Raw genomic sequence first — 12,317 nt, 5'->3', positions numbered from 1 at the left:
CTCCTGACACCGTGGAGAATCGATGCCTTTTCCTGAAGTAAATGGATGGAAGTAGAGTTCAGCAGTCACATGTTTCGTTTTCCAGATGTTGTCAGTTTCTTAAAACTTCACTTGTACTTCACTTGTACTTGTGTATGTGGCAGGCTGCATAGGTTGACATATTCAAGGTTACGTAGCTTTTTGGAAGCCACATTGTAACCGGTTCTTGGAAAAGTTGGCTTGAAAAAAGGTGATGCTTGAAGTTGTGTCAGAAAAAGTGGAAGAATCTTCTGTTGGGAAATCACAGCTCCCTTGGAAGTGAACCTGGTACAGATGTGGTCCAGGAGGAGGTCCAGGCTCAGATGGAGGAGTCCTGAGGGGGTTCGGGTCCCGCCGTCTTTCACACACGGGCGTGAAACGATGCTGAGGCTGGGATATGTCTGAAAACGAGCTACAGACACGCTCGCAGTGTTGCTCGGAGACCCGCACGCTTTGTGGAAGCAAAGATGTGTCCTCTCCTCGGGCGCTGAGTCAGGTCCCCTGTGTTGGTGAGTCACAGGAGAGGGAGGGGCCGTCCCCGCAGTGTGATGCCCTGGCCTGGGGTGGACGTGGGCCCCCCTTGCTGGCGGGCTGAGCGCGGGGCCGATCTGGGGGGGCCTGTGTGGGCATCCACGCAGGGCTGTGTGACGGGTCAGGGCTCCCAGAGTCCAGGCGCCTTTGGAGACGCCCTCCTTCACCCTGCCTCTGGGGGTACAGAATGAGTGACTCTGTTTTTGTTTCAGGGCATTTGCACGTGAAGGGCAAAGAAGAGAAGATGTCCAAATCACTGAAGAACTACATCACAATTAAGGTAACGCACTTGTCGTGTTTCCTGTGTGCCCACCAGTCTGCCGACGTGTCACGGAGGCCGATATGCATCAGGAGACCCCCATCTCCGGTTCCCTGTGTCCCCGGGGCCCTGACGGGCTTCTCCTGCTTCTGGCTTAAACGGCTTTCTCTTGTCTAAAAGTGCGAGGCGGTGTTTCCTGTCCTGTCGCCTCCTGTGTCGGCTCCTGTGTCGGGGGCCTCAGCCTCTTCCCCCTCCCTGTTCCAGGACTCCGATTTTATTGATTTGGGCCCTTTCTCTCTTTTTTTTTTTGATGAGTCTAGCTAAATGTTTATTGATTTTATCTTTTCAAAGAACTAGTTCTTAGTTTCATTGATCTTTCGTGTTTTTTTTCAGTCTTTATTTATTTCTGCTCTTACCTTTATGATTTCTTTCCTTCTATTAACTTTGGGTTTTGTTTGTTCTTCTTCTAGTGCCTTAAGGTGTGAAGTTAGGTTGTTTGAGATTTTTCTGAAGTTTTTCTGAGGTTTTTCTTATATTACTAAATACTTCCCTTTTAGGACTGCTTTTGCTGCATCCCACGTACATGAGGTTATTTTAGTGGATGATCTCAGTTTGAACACATGCTAACAAGCTTGCATTTTTACCCACCTCCCATGTTTAATGCTTTTTACATCATGTTTTACATCTTTTTGTTTTGTGTATCACTTAACTACTTATTGTGGATATAGATGATTTATAGTATTTTTGTCTTTTAACCTTCCTACTAGCTTTATAAGTGGTTACTCTATCTTTACTGAATGTTTGCCTTTACCAATGAGATTTTTCCTTTCAGAATTTTCATATTTCTAGTCGTGGACTTTTCTTTTCCTCTTAGAGAAGTCCCTTTAACATGTCGTGTAATGCTGGTTTAAGGGTTCTGTTGCTTGTCTGTAAAATTCTTTCTCTCTTCTTCAGATCTGAATGATAGCTTGCTGGGCAGAGTGTTCTTGGTTGTAGGTTTTTTCATCACTTCGAGTATATCATGTTGCTCCTTTCTGGCGTGCAGAAAAGTCAGCTGACAGTCTTGCGAGAGTTCCCCTGTGAGGAACTAGTTGCTTTTCCTTTGCTGCTTTTAAGATTTTCTCTCTGTTTTTAATTTTCCCATTTTAATTATAGTGTGTCTTGCTGTGGATCTCTTTGGGTTCATCTCGTTTGGGCCTCTCTGTGCTTCCTGGGCTTGGATGTCTATTTCCCTTTCGCAGGCTAGGCAGATTTACAGCTTAGCTGGAAATATAAGCTCTCTGCCGCTTTCTCTCTCTCTCTCCTGGGGCCGCTACAATGCGAACATTAGTGCGCTCGGTGTTGTCCCAGGTGTCTCTTAAACTACTGAGTCTTTTGCATTAGCTTTCTTCCATATGGACTTAACTCATTTGAATAATCATCTGTTGTAAGGGCGCACCTTAGTTTAAACCATCCCCTATTGATGGCCATTTAAATTATATTTTTCATGGCCGTATTAAACTACATCTGCTTGGGTACATGCATTTAAAATTTTCATAGGTATTACAAAGTCTGCATTACTTTCCTGACCACTTAGTGAGTGGCCCTTGGGGGGCGCTACTACAGGACTGAGTTACTTCCCTGCTGTTGGACTTTACAGAGACCAAAGTCTTCCCCAGGCACACATTCCAGCCCCTGGCAACTACTGGTCTGCTCTCCATTTCTTTTTCTTTCTTCCTTCCTCCCTCCCTCCCTCCCTCCCTTCATCCTTCCTTCTCTCCATCCCTCCCTTCCTCTCTTTCTCTTTCTTTCCCACACGGCATGGCTTGCATGATCTTAGTTCCCTGACCAGGGATCAAACCCAGGGCCCCGGCAGTGAGCGCAGAGTCCTAACCACTGGACCGCCAGGGAATTAATTCCCTGCAGTTTCTGTGAGTTTTTCTTTTAGATTCCACACGTGGGTGAGATCCTACAGTATTTGTCTTTCTCGGCTTTCTTTCACTGAGCCCAGGGTCCTCTAGGTTCATCCATGTTGTCACAAACGGCAGGATTTCCTTCTTTTGATGATTAATAGTCTGTAGTGTGTATATGCACGTGTATGTGTGTGTGTCAGCGTGTGTCACATCTTCTTTATCCATTCATCTATCTGTGGACACTTAAGTTGTTTCCATATCTTGACTATTGTCAGTAATGCTGCATTGAACATAGGAGTGCAGATATATCTACGAGATAGTGATTTTGTTTCCTTCAGATGTGTACCTAGAAGTGGAATTGCTGGACTGTATGGTAAATCTATTTTTGATTTTTTGAGGAACCTTCATACCGTTTTCCACGGTGGTTGTACCAGTGTACGTTCCCACCAACCGCGTACAAGGGTTTCCTTTTCTCAATATTCTCATCAACACTTATTTCCTTTAATGGCAGCCATTCTGACAGGTGTGGCGTCTCATTGTGGTTTTGATTTGCATTTCCCTGATGATTAGTGATGTTGAGCATCTTTTCAGGCACCTACCTGTTGGCCATTTGTAGGTCTTCTTTGGAAAAACGTTTATTCAAGTCTTTTGCCCATTTTTGAATCTTTTTTTTTTTTTTTCTGTTGAGTTGTGTAAGTTCTTTATACATTTTGGGTATTTATCCCTTACCAGATAGATGGTCTGCAAATGTTCTCTCCCATCCTGTTGGCTGTCTTTTCATTTTGTTGACTGCTTCCTTTGCTGTGCAGAAGCTTTTTAGTTTGATGTAGTCCTACTTTCTTTCTGTGTCATTATCAGGAAACGGTCCACAGACACAGAATGCCGTAGAAAGGTCAGATTCCAGATTTCTGTTGAACTCTCTGACTCCATAGGGGCACCCCACAGTGGTGAAAATAAATACCCTTTAGTGTTGCTGGCTTTTGGAGAACTATTAACTTAGATTTCTGAACACACACTGAGGTTTATCTGAATGAGCCCACATGCTGAGTGGCAGGAAACTACCCCCCTTCCTTGCGGGGTGGGCCATGCCCAAGTGGTGTGCAGGATCTTAATTCCCCGACCAGGGATTGAACCCGTGCCCCCGGCGGTGGAAGTGCGGAGTCTTAACCACTGGACCACCAGGGAAGTCCAGGAAAAACCCTTTAAAATAAAACAACCTAAAATCCTTTTTGGATGAAATAGAGAACATGGCTACCCCGAAAACATAAAGTGCTAAAATGAAAAAGAGATCTCTTTCGGAAAAACCGAAGACCTAGACAGACATAAAATATCCATGTTAGTTTTTAAATTCTGTCACTAAATGCACGATTATGAGCAGAAAGTCAGGAGTGCAGGAGAGGCACCGACTCGCAGAGAGAGGTGCGTGGGGCTGGGGCGGCGTGTCGTGTGTCTGTCAGCGGTCAGGGCCCCGGGGCCGCGGAGATGCACAGCTTTGCTCCTGCCCACACAGCTCCACAGCCGTACATACCAAGCGTCTGGCAGTGATTTATAAAAATCTAAACATACAACGATTTACAAAAATAAGTCCTCACCTAAGGCAACCGTGTCCACTGGGAACAGGCCTCCTGCTACACTGTCAGAGACAGCAGAGGACTTGTAACAAGTTATGAAGCAGTTGAGTCCGTGCTTTGGTGGGGAAGGAAACCTGAAGAAATAATTCAGAAAGGAGAGGGAAAAGTCAGAGGGTGGCTAAAGGCCCTCCGGGTACCCGGCGTTCACTCTCTGTCCCCGGTGCAACCCCACGCCAGCTGAGCTGCGTGTTTACTGGGGTCCCGCCGAGCACAGCTGGTTATCACGAGACCCTGGCAGGTCAGGGAAGCGCTGTCAGAGTGGCTGGAGTGACGGCCGACGGGACACAGAAGGACTTGCAGAGAAGGCACAGGATGCAAGGCTGCACGGCAGCCCGGGCCTCGGGTGTTTGGCGTTTGGTTCACTAAGTCTTGTCTTTTTGTCACCATTATAGACACACTGCAGTTACGACACACCCGCATCTTAGCATTCTGTAAGTGATGCTCCGTATGCGACAGCGCTGGTTAGTTATCTGCCTGTGCTCTCCGTGGTGTAGTAACATCACAGTGCACGGCTCGGTCTCCGTGCTGCTGCTTTTGCAGATTTAAAGGGGAAGTGACAGGTGAGAACGCGAGGGCACGTGACGGCGCAGATGCGAGAATTAACACGCACACTGTGCGCTGTCCACCAGACGGGGTCTCAAGTTAGTTGGCTAGTTTGGGGAATTAAGGGGACGAAGAAATACTCCAAGTTCACACCCTGGAAAGGAGCACCAGGGGACGGACACAGACGTTGAAATACCCGGTGTCTTACTGATGAAAGTCGGGTTGGACAGGGCTCTTCACCTTTTTCCCTGTCGATCCTGTTGTTGGCCTGGCGAAATCTGTGGCCGCTTCCTTAGAGTGTAACATTTTTAAACACACAGAATGAAGTCTGTAGGAGTCTGACAGGTGTTCATTAGATCGAGATACAGGAATCCATGCCCTCCCTCACTTGAGTGGACCCTCTAACAGAATCCAGCCGTGGGTCTGAGCCCCGCAGCTCACGTCAGATGAGTGACAGCACAGGCTGTGTGGAGGTGACGTGGCCGCAGGCTCGTGGGGCGAACACCCCGCGACTGCTCGGGGGGCGGTCCAGGTGTCTACACTGGTGGTTGGAGGAGCGCTGCGTGTGCCTGGGGGTTAGTGGCTCCTGTCTCTCCCGGCCCCCTGCAGGACTTCCTCAGCACAGCCTCCCCAGACGTCTTCCGCCTCTTCTGCCTGCGGAGCAGCTACAGGTCAGGTGAGCTGGCAGGGAGGCCTGGGTGCTCCTCACGTGTGGCCCCGGGGAGCTCTGAGGGCCTCTGGGAACCCCGAAATCCGGGTGGGGTGCGCCCCGTCCTGTTGGGGTGTTGCCCTCGTGCCCTGAGGTTGGGTTCTGAATGGAAGCCCGAGGATGCTCCAGGGAGCACGGTTCCAGCGCTCGGCCAGGGGACCCTGGAGCCTGTCCCAAGGCCGCGGCTTTGCAGTGGGACTCCGGTGCCCAGCGCTCCGCGGGGCCCGGAGAGCCTGAGCCCGCGGCACCTGCCCCCTGGCTTCATGAGCCGTCCTGGCACAGGGCCCGAGCCAGGAGCCGTCAGCATGGCACTGCCCCTCCCCTGGGCCAGAGGGCGTGTCCCCTTCCAGCCCTGAAGGCGAGTCTGGGGACCCCTGTCCAGAGACCTGGGGCCGCCCAGGTGCGGTGAGTGTCCCTAATCTGTCCCCGCACACTCGCAGGCGGGGTGATAGCCGGGTTTCCCTGCCCCTCCGGGAACACAGGGCCGGAGTCCTCGTGGCACCGGTCAGCTGGCCTCCCCAGAGGCGCTTCAGGTGCCCGGCAGGGCCCCTGCTTTCCAGAGCCATCTGTCTGTTTGTACATCTGTCAGCAGGAATGAGCGCTCGGCCACTCACGTGGGGAGGGGTGTCCACATTTCCTGCCCGGGGTCAGGACAGAGCCTGGCGGTCTGCGGGCGCTCGCGGCTCCCGGGTGACCGGGCTCCCTCCCCGCAGCCATGGACTACAGCGACGGCGCCATGCTCGAGGCCAGGCGTCTGCTCCGTGCCGTGGCCGCCTTTGTGGAGGACGCTCGGGCCTACATGAGGGGGCAGCTGGCGGGCGGCCCCGTCCAGGAGGACGTGCTGTGGGAGAGGTGGGTGCTGCTCAGGACCACCCGAGGCAGCGCTGTGGACACGGGGGTGGGGCTGGTGGGAGCCCCGGGCCCGCCAGGGGAGGGGCAGGCACCCTGCCTTCAGGGAGGCCTGGACGGCCCAAGGTCGCGTGGGAGCGTCAGGAACCTCGTGGATGGCGTGGTCGACAGGAAGTGGGGCAGGTGGGCGGACGAGCGAGCTGTTGAAGGAAGGAGGGGGGACCTGGGTCGCAGGACAGGGGTTGACGGGTGCGTCCGGAAGCCCAGCGTGTGCCCCCCGCCCCCTGGGGGTTGTGACCACAGGCCGGCCGTGCCTGCAGAGGTGGGAGCACAGCAAGGGGCCCCGGGAAGTGAACTGAGTGGTGGCGCGGGCGGGAGGACGGAGCCCACCCCGGAAATGGAGACGGTGTTTCCAGTTCTGTTGCTCGGTAAATGGCTCGACGTGGTCATCTGTGTTTCACTCGTCCAAAAAAAGGCGAGGAAGGTTTGAGATTGGCTTCAGAGACGGTGAGAAAGTGGGAAGACAGAGCCTCGGGGGATACCAGAGGGAGATGAGGGGGGCAGGGTCATCGGGGGTCCCCGGAGGCTGATGGTGGGCGGGGTCTGTGTGCCCCGCCACCCAGGGAGCCCCTGGAGTAGAGGGCCCGGGGCTCCTTCGGGGCCGGCCGGGAAGAGGGCATCTGCAGGAGAGAGGCAGGAGCTGCCTGTTGGTCACAGCAGTGGCGCCCAGGATGAAGCCCAAGCCCTGGGGCCGGGCAGCTGGCCCTTGTGGGGCTGGGCCACCCTCCCGACGGCGGGTGCCAGGGAAGGGCCGGCAGTGCCGCTCACCGGCAGGCGTGCAGGGGAGAGTCTGCGCCTCAGTCAGGAGAGGTCAGGTTATGCCGGCTGACAGACAGCGCCGGGTTGCAGAAGCCCAGGCAGCAAAGGTCTGTCTCTCTCTGTGGTCACTCGGGCCCAGGCTCGGCGGCTCTTCTCAACCCTTTCCTGTGCCTGGGGAGCAGGGCACCCGGAGGAGGTGGGGAAGTCTGGGACGAGGGGCAGCAGGGAATCAATACGGTGGCAGAGCCTCGGAGGGGCCGGTGACTGACCGGCAGGCGTGCAGGACAGCATGTGAGTGAGGGGTGGCTCAAAGGGGACCTGATGGTGCTGCTGGGGACGGGTAAGGGGGCAGGCGAGGAGGAGGTGACGGTGACCTCAGTTTCCTTGCCAGGGGCTGAGGGGCTCGAGCGTCATGGCAGCCGGCTCCTGAGGGGGTCTGACAGCAGAGGGAAGCAGCTGGAAGGGCTGCCCCAGGGGCGGGAGCTGAGGGTAGAGCCCCCGGGGGGCGTCCGTCCTGGGGGCCCGGCCAGCGCTGCAGCTCCTGCCATCCAGCCGGGTCCCTGGAGCGGCCCCGTCTGCTCACCTCCCCAAAGGCTGGGCCACACCAAGGGGGCCGTGCAGGCGGCGCTGGCGGACGACTTCAACACTCCGGGGGCGGTGGACGCCGTCATGGACCTGGCTCACCACGGGAACAGACAGCTGAAGGCGGCTGCCGAGGTAACTCCTGGGACGTGGCGACAGTTCTGAGGACACAGCAGATGCCACCTCGCCAGCCCCTGGGGCCACCCAGCTCCCAGAGCCTGTGGCCTCTGAGCCACCCCTGCGTGTGGCCCCATCCTGAGCCAGGGTCAGTAGAGCTGGGGGCCGTGGGGAGGCCCGGCACGTGGACACAGGAGCTCAGGGGAGTCTGAGTGTGTCACACAGATGTGAGACGGGGAAGGAAGCAGGGTGGGGACCCCGACTACCCCCCAGCCCTGCCCGTCCCTGGGCCCTGGCGCCAGGCTACTCTCGGACGCCCAGGACCCTGGGACGCCCCGAAGGCCACCTGCTGCCGCCGCCGCCCAGGGGCTCCTTGCCAGCACAGGCGCTCAGAGCACAGGCCCCGGCGGCGGGCGGGAGCACCGGCTTCGCAGGGCTGCGTCCGCGCCCACCGGGGGCTGACCTGCCCGGGGTCGGTGCTCTTGCCTTTCAAGAGCCTTCTCTGGGTGACTTGTTGCAGGCGGCCGGTGGTCCCAGGAGCCCTGCTGTGTTCGGTGCCGTCGTGTCCTACGTGGAGCAGTTCTTTGAGACGGTGGGGATTTCTCTGGCTGAGCGACAGGTATGCCCTTCTCTCTTCAGTCCTTGATCGTGGGACTTAATCTACACGCTAACACTGTAACAGCCGCTTCTTCCCTTCAGAAACGCAGATTTTAACGGTAATTAAAGGCCAGACTTGCCACGTGCTTAAGATGTGTTATGTTCCTTAAAAGGGGAACACGCGCAGAGCTGGGATTTACTAACCGAAAGAGGGTTCTCAGCACGACGAGCGTGCACCTCAGCTGCACCGTGAGTGGTGAGCCACGGATTCCGTGCGCATTTGTGTCCGGGAAAGAACCTCAAAGTGTACACGGCAGTCAGGCTGCAGGGGACACGCTTCTCCGGCGCTGTTTGAGATGCCGGCCGGGCCCCCCTGGCTGCCCACGTCCCTGTCACACACTCCTCAGCAGAGGCCCAGTCCAGGCCCGTGGGCTGTTCGGCCACCGGGTCTCTGGTCCCGTGTGTGTGGAACGTCCCTTGGCCTTCCGTGGCCTTTTCCTGCCCTGACACCCCGGCCCCTCAGGGACTCGGCACATATGACGCCATCCTCTGGGCCGTGATCCCCGTCTGTCCCGCGCCCAGGATGTGCACCGTGACCACGCCGCAGAGACCCTTCCTGGCGTCAGTGTGGACTCGGGTCCTCCTCCCGCTCGCAGCTGGGGGGCAGAGCGTGGAGCTGGCCGCGGTGCCACACACAGCCCCATCCCTTTGGCACGTTCTTGCTTCCTGCACTGACGTTCCCAGCCCATCCGGTACCTTGTGTCGCAGGCAGGAGTCGGCCTTTCTCCCAGGAGCCTGGCTGCTCTCGGCGGGGAGGGTCTGGGCACTGGGTGCTCGCTGCGCTTGGCCACAGCTGCTCTGGCCCTAGGCGGGCAGAGCCAGCCCCCAGGATCCTGGGTCCCTTCTCCGTATCGACTGTTACCCCCGACACCTCGACTCCGGTTCCCAACAGTCCCGGGCCACCTCCCTCCTCTGGGCTCCCACCTCCCAACATCACTCCCCCGCTGCCCTCCCCATGTATACCTGTCTCCCCACGGCCGCCGCCTCTCCCCTCACCCCCAGCAGGCTGTCCTCTGCACAGAAGCGTCCTTGCCTGACGCCCCAGGCCAGGGTCCCTCCTCCTCCAGGGGGCCCGCCTCCCTCTGCCTCCCTCTGCCTCCCTCTGCCTCCCTCTGCCTCCCTCTGCCTCACCTAACAAACAGCCTTAGGACTGTTGTTCAGGACCGAAAAGGAAAGGGCCATAGCTGCCACCTTCTCAAAAATGTGAACAGGCTGTTAACAGGGGAGCCTGGACTGCACACGGGGGGACGCCACCCCGGATCTCCCTGCGGGCCCCGCCGGGCCACCTGCTGCCGTGAGGCCTGGGCACAGCCCACACTGCCGGGCCGGGGACCTGCCAGCTGAGGCCTGGCGCCGGCTGCCCTGGCCGTGAGCGGGGATGTCTCCTAGGACTGTTTGTCAGGCTGTGAGCTTCTCTGGCCTCAACAGAAAGACTCCCGTATCTTTGCGATGATTTGTTTGATTGATTGAGAGACACTGATTCCCTAGTGGACTGCGGCCTTCCCTGGGTGGTCCAGGGCCTGTTGGCAGCTCACACTAGGCTGAGGGGGCCAGGTCTATGCTGGGTCACCAGAAGCCCACCTCCTCCCCGAGCTGGGGCGCCCCCGGAGCCCGCTGGGGGCTCACATCTCTGTAACGAGCTGTCTTCTACCGTGGGAGCAGTGGCTGGGGATCACGTCGAGGTTGAAGGAGTTGGACCGCCGGCCCCTCCTCTGTGGGGCAGGGGGTGGGGGTGGGGTTGGACGCCTGGCAACTTGGAAGGGCTCCGGGCCCACGCCAGCCCTGGAGCTCCCCCGGCCGGCACCCACACTGCTGGTCCCCGGCCCCGGGGGAGAGCGCTGCGGGGCTGCGCCTGTGTGCGCGCCCACCTGTGCGCAGAACGTCCAGGGCCTTGAACGGCGGCTGGAGCGAGCAAGTTTGGCTTCCTTGGTCGACGAGGCCCAGGCCTGCCGGCTCTGCCCAATGACCCTCCGATGCTGCCCGTCTGCAGTGGCAGCTCCCGCTCACCAGCCCGGGCGATCGGGAGACTGGGCCCTTTGGGCGAGGCGAGGGGAGGGAGACGACCGCGCCCCCTGCCCCTCCCCGGCCCGGGGCCCGTCCACTCACCCAGCGCCCGGGCAGTGTGTTTCAGGGGCCGGTGGCCCGGCCGCCCTGCACAGCGTGGTCGAGGAGCTGGTCCGCTTCCGGCAGAAGGTCCGGCAGTTCGCTCTGGCCGCGAGGGAGGCCCCCGGGGAGGCGCAGCAGCAGCTCCTGGAGAGGCAGCCCCTCCTGGAGGCCTGCGACACGCTGCGCCGGGACCTGGCCGCCCACGGCATCAGCATCAAGGTGAGCGCCGCCCTGCCCCCGGCTCTGCCCCCGCCCCAGCGCCCTCTCACCCGGCCCATCTCCTTCTCCAGGACCGGGGCGGCGTGTCCACGTGGGAGCTGCTGGACCCGAGGACAGAAGACCCCAAACCAGGGAGCTGAGGCCACGGGATGCGGAGGCCACGGCTCCCGGCGCGGCTCTGTGCTGCTTCAAATCACGATAAAAGCTTCGTGTTCACGCCTCTGTGTGGTTGCTCAGTTAACCTTAAACCAAACTGTCACCGCCCCACGGGTGCTAGTGCCCCACGGGTGCCAGCGCCCCACGGGTGCTAGTACATGTGCTGGGGAATGGGTTTCGACGGCCACAGACGCAGTTCAGTAAAGTCGCATCAGCCCACACCGTGGTCTCTGGCTCCTGAGCCCGGGGCCTGACATCGTGGGGCGGCCCTGAAACTGTGAGACCAGGATGTCGGCCCTACACGGGGTCCCGGAAGACGTCATGGGAAGGGCAGGCGGGAACCCTTCCCTGGGGTCACCTGGTCTCAAGCAGGAGAAGCGGCCTGTACCCCACGTGCTGGGCAGTGCTGGACTGGGCGTGGGCATACGTTTTTACATTTATTTTCCTGGTTATAAAGTAATGTGTTAACCACAGAAAGCGCCAACAGAGGAAACCCCTGCAAGCGTCCAGCCCATTTCCTCTGAGTGATAGGCTCTGTTTCACCTCTGTTCTGTTTGACCGCTTCCTTAAACAGTTGGTTTTTGGGGTACCGTCCTCTGCTGCCTCTGAGCAGACACCACGGGGCCAGGGCTGTGCTTGAGTCTGGGTGACACGGGTGAGGGCACAGGTGTGACAGGCGGGCACGAGGCGGGCGACCTGGGACCGAGCTTGCCGGCGGCCTCGCGCTCCGTCTCCTTTCTGTCGCAGGCAGGGAGCTACAGCTGTTCAGCCAGCCAGCCAGCGGGAAGCGGGGTGACCCTCTCGCCGCCTCCCCCAGCTCTCAGCCAGGCCGCCCCGTGTCCACCACTGTGGGGCTGGCACTGATCCTGTGGGCGCGGCCCCGGGCAGCAGGCCAGCACCCGTCAGGTGCCGCGCGGACGGCCTGGCTGGCCCGGCAGCTGCCTTAACTTCGTCACTGACCTTCCTGACCCTGAAAGGCAGGGGGTTCCTCTTCTACAGATGAGGAAGCCCGTTCAGAAGCTGACCTGCTACAAGGGACCCAACCCGTGAGCAGTGGAGTCAGGATCCCAGAGGGCGGGCAGGCCCCTGACATGGGACAGGCAAGCAGGGCCGCTCAGTACTGGGGGCAGGCTGTCCGGCCGGAGGCTGAGCTGGCCGCCAGATGTGCTTCGGGGCTGGTCTCCTGGCGCAGTGTCCTCAGCTGGAGCTAGAGAGCGCCCGGGTTTGCA

The 12,317-nt window shown here is 58.5% G+C and overlaps 1 protein-coding gene across 2 annotated transcripts in view; it reads left to right on the top strand.

Annotated features, from left to right (window-relative positions):
- Positions 1-11,134, top strand: part of CARS2 (cysteinyl-tRNA synthetase 2, mitochondrial) — a gene marked incomplete at its 5' end in the record, with an annotated part of 38,887 nt that extends 27,753 nt beyond the window's left edge. For both annotated transcript variants that reach the window (XM_082859373.1, XM_082859372.1), the window contains 7 exons: positions 762-829; positions 5,484-5,550; positions 6,297-6,435; positions 7,845-7,968; positions 8,471-8,569; positions 10,729-10,932; positions 11,004-11,134. In XM_082859373.1, the coding sequence (XP_082715499.1) occupies positions 762-829; positions 5,484-5,550; positions 6,297-6,435; positions 7,845-7,968; positions 8,471-8,569; positions 10,729-10,932; positions 11,004-11,072 (770 nt within the window). In that variant the 3' untranslated portion in view covers positions 11,073-11,134. The remainder of the gene's footprint in view (positions 1-761; positions 830-5,483; positions 5,551-6,296; positions 6,436-7,844; positions 7,969-8,470; positions 8,570-10,728; positions 10,933-11,003) is intronic.
- Positions 11,135-12,317: the final 1,183 nt, after the last annotated feature.

This window comes from Leucopleurus acutus (genome assembly GCF_964270905.1).
Source record: "Leucopleurus acutus genome assembly, chromosome: 18".
NCBI classification, from domain to species: domain Eukaryota; kingdom Metazoa; phylum Chordata; class Mammalia; order Artiodactyla; family Delphinidae; genus Leucopleurus; species Leucopleurus acutus.
Note: the sequence above shows the minus strand (reverse complement) of the source record. Positions and strands in the feature narration are given on the sequence as shown.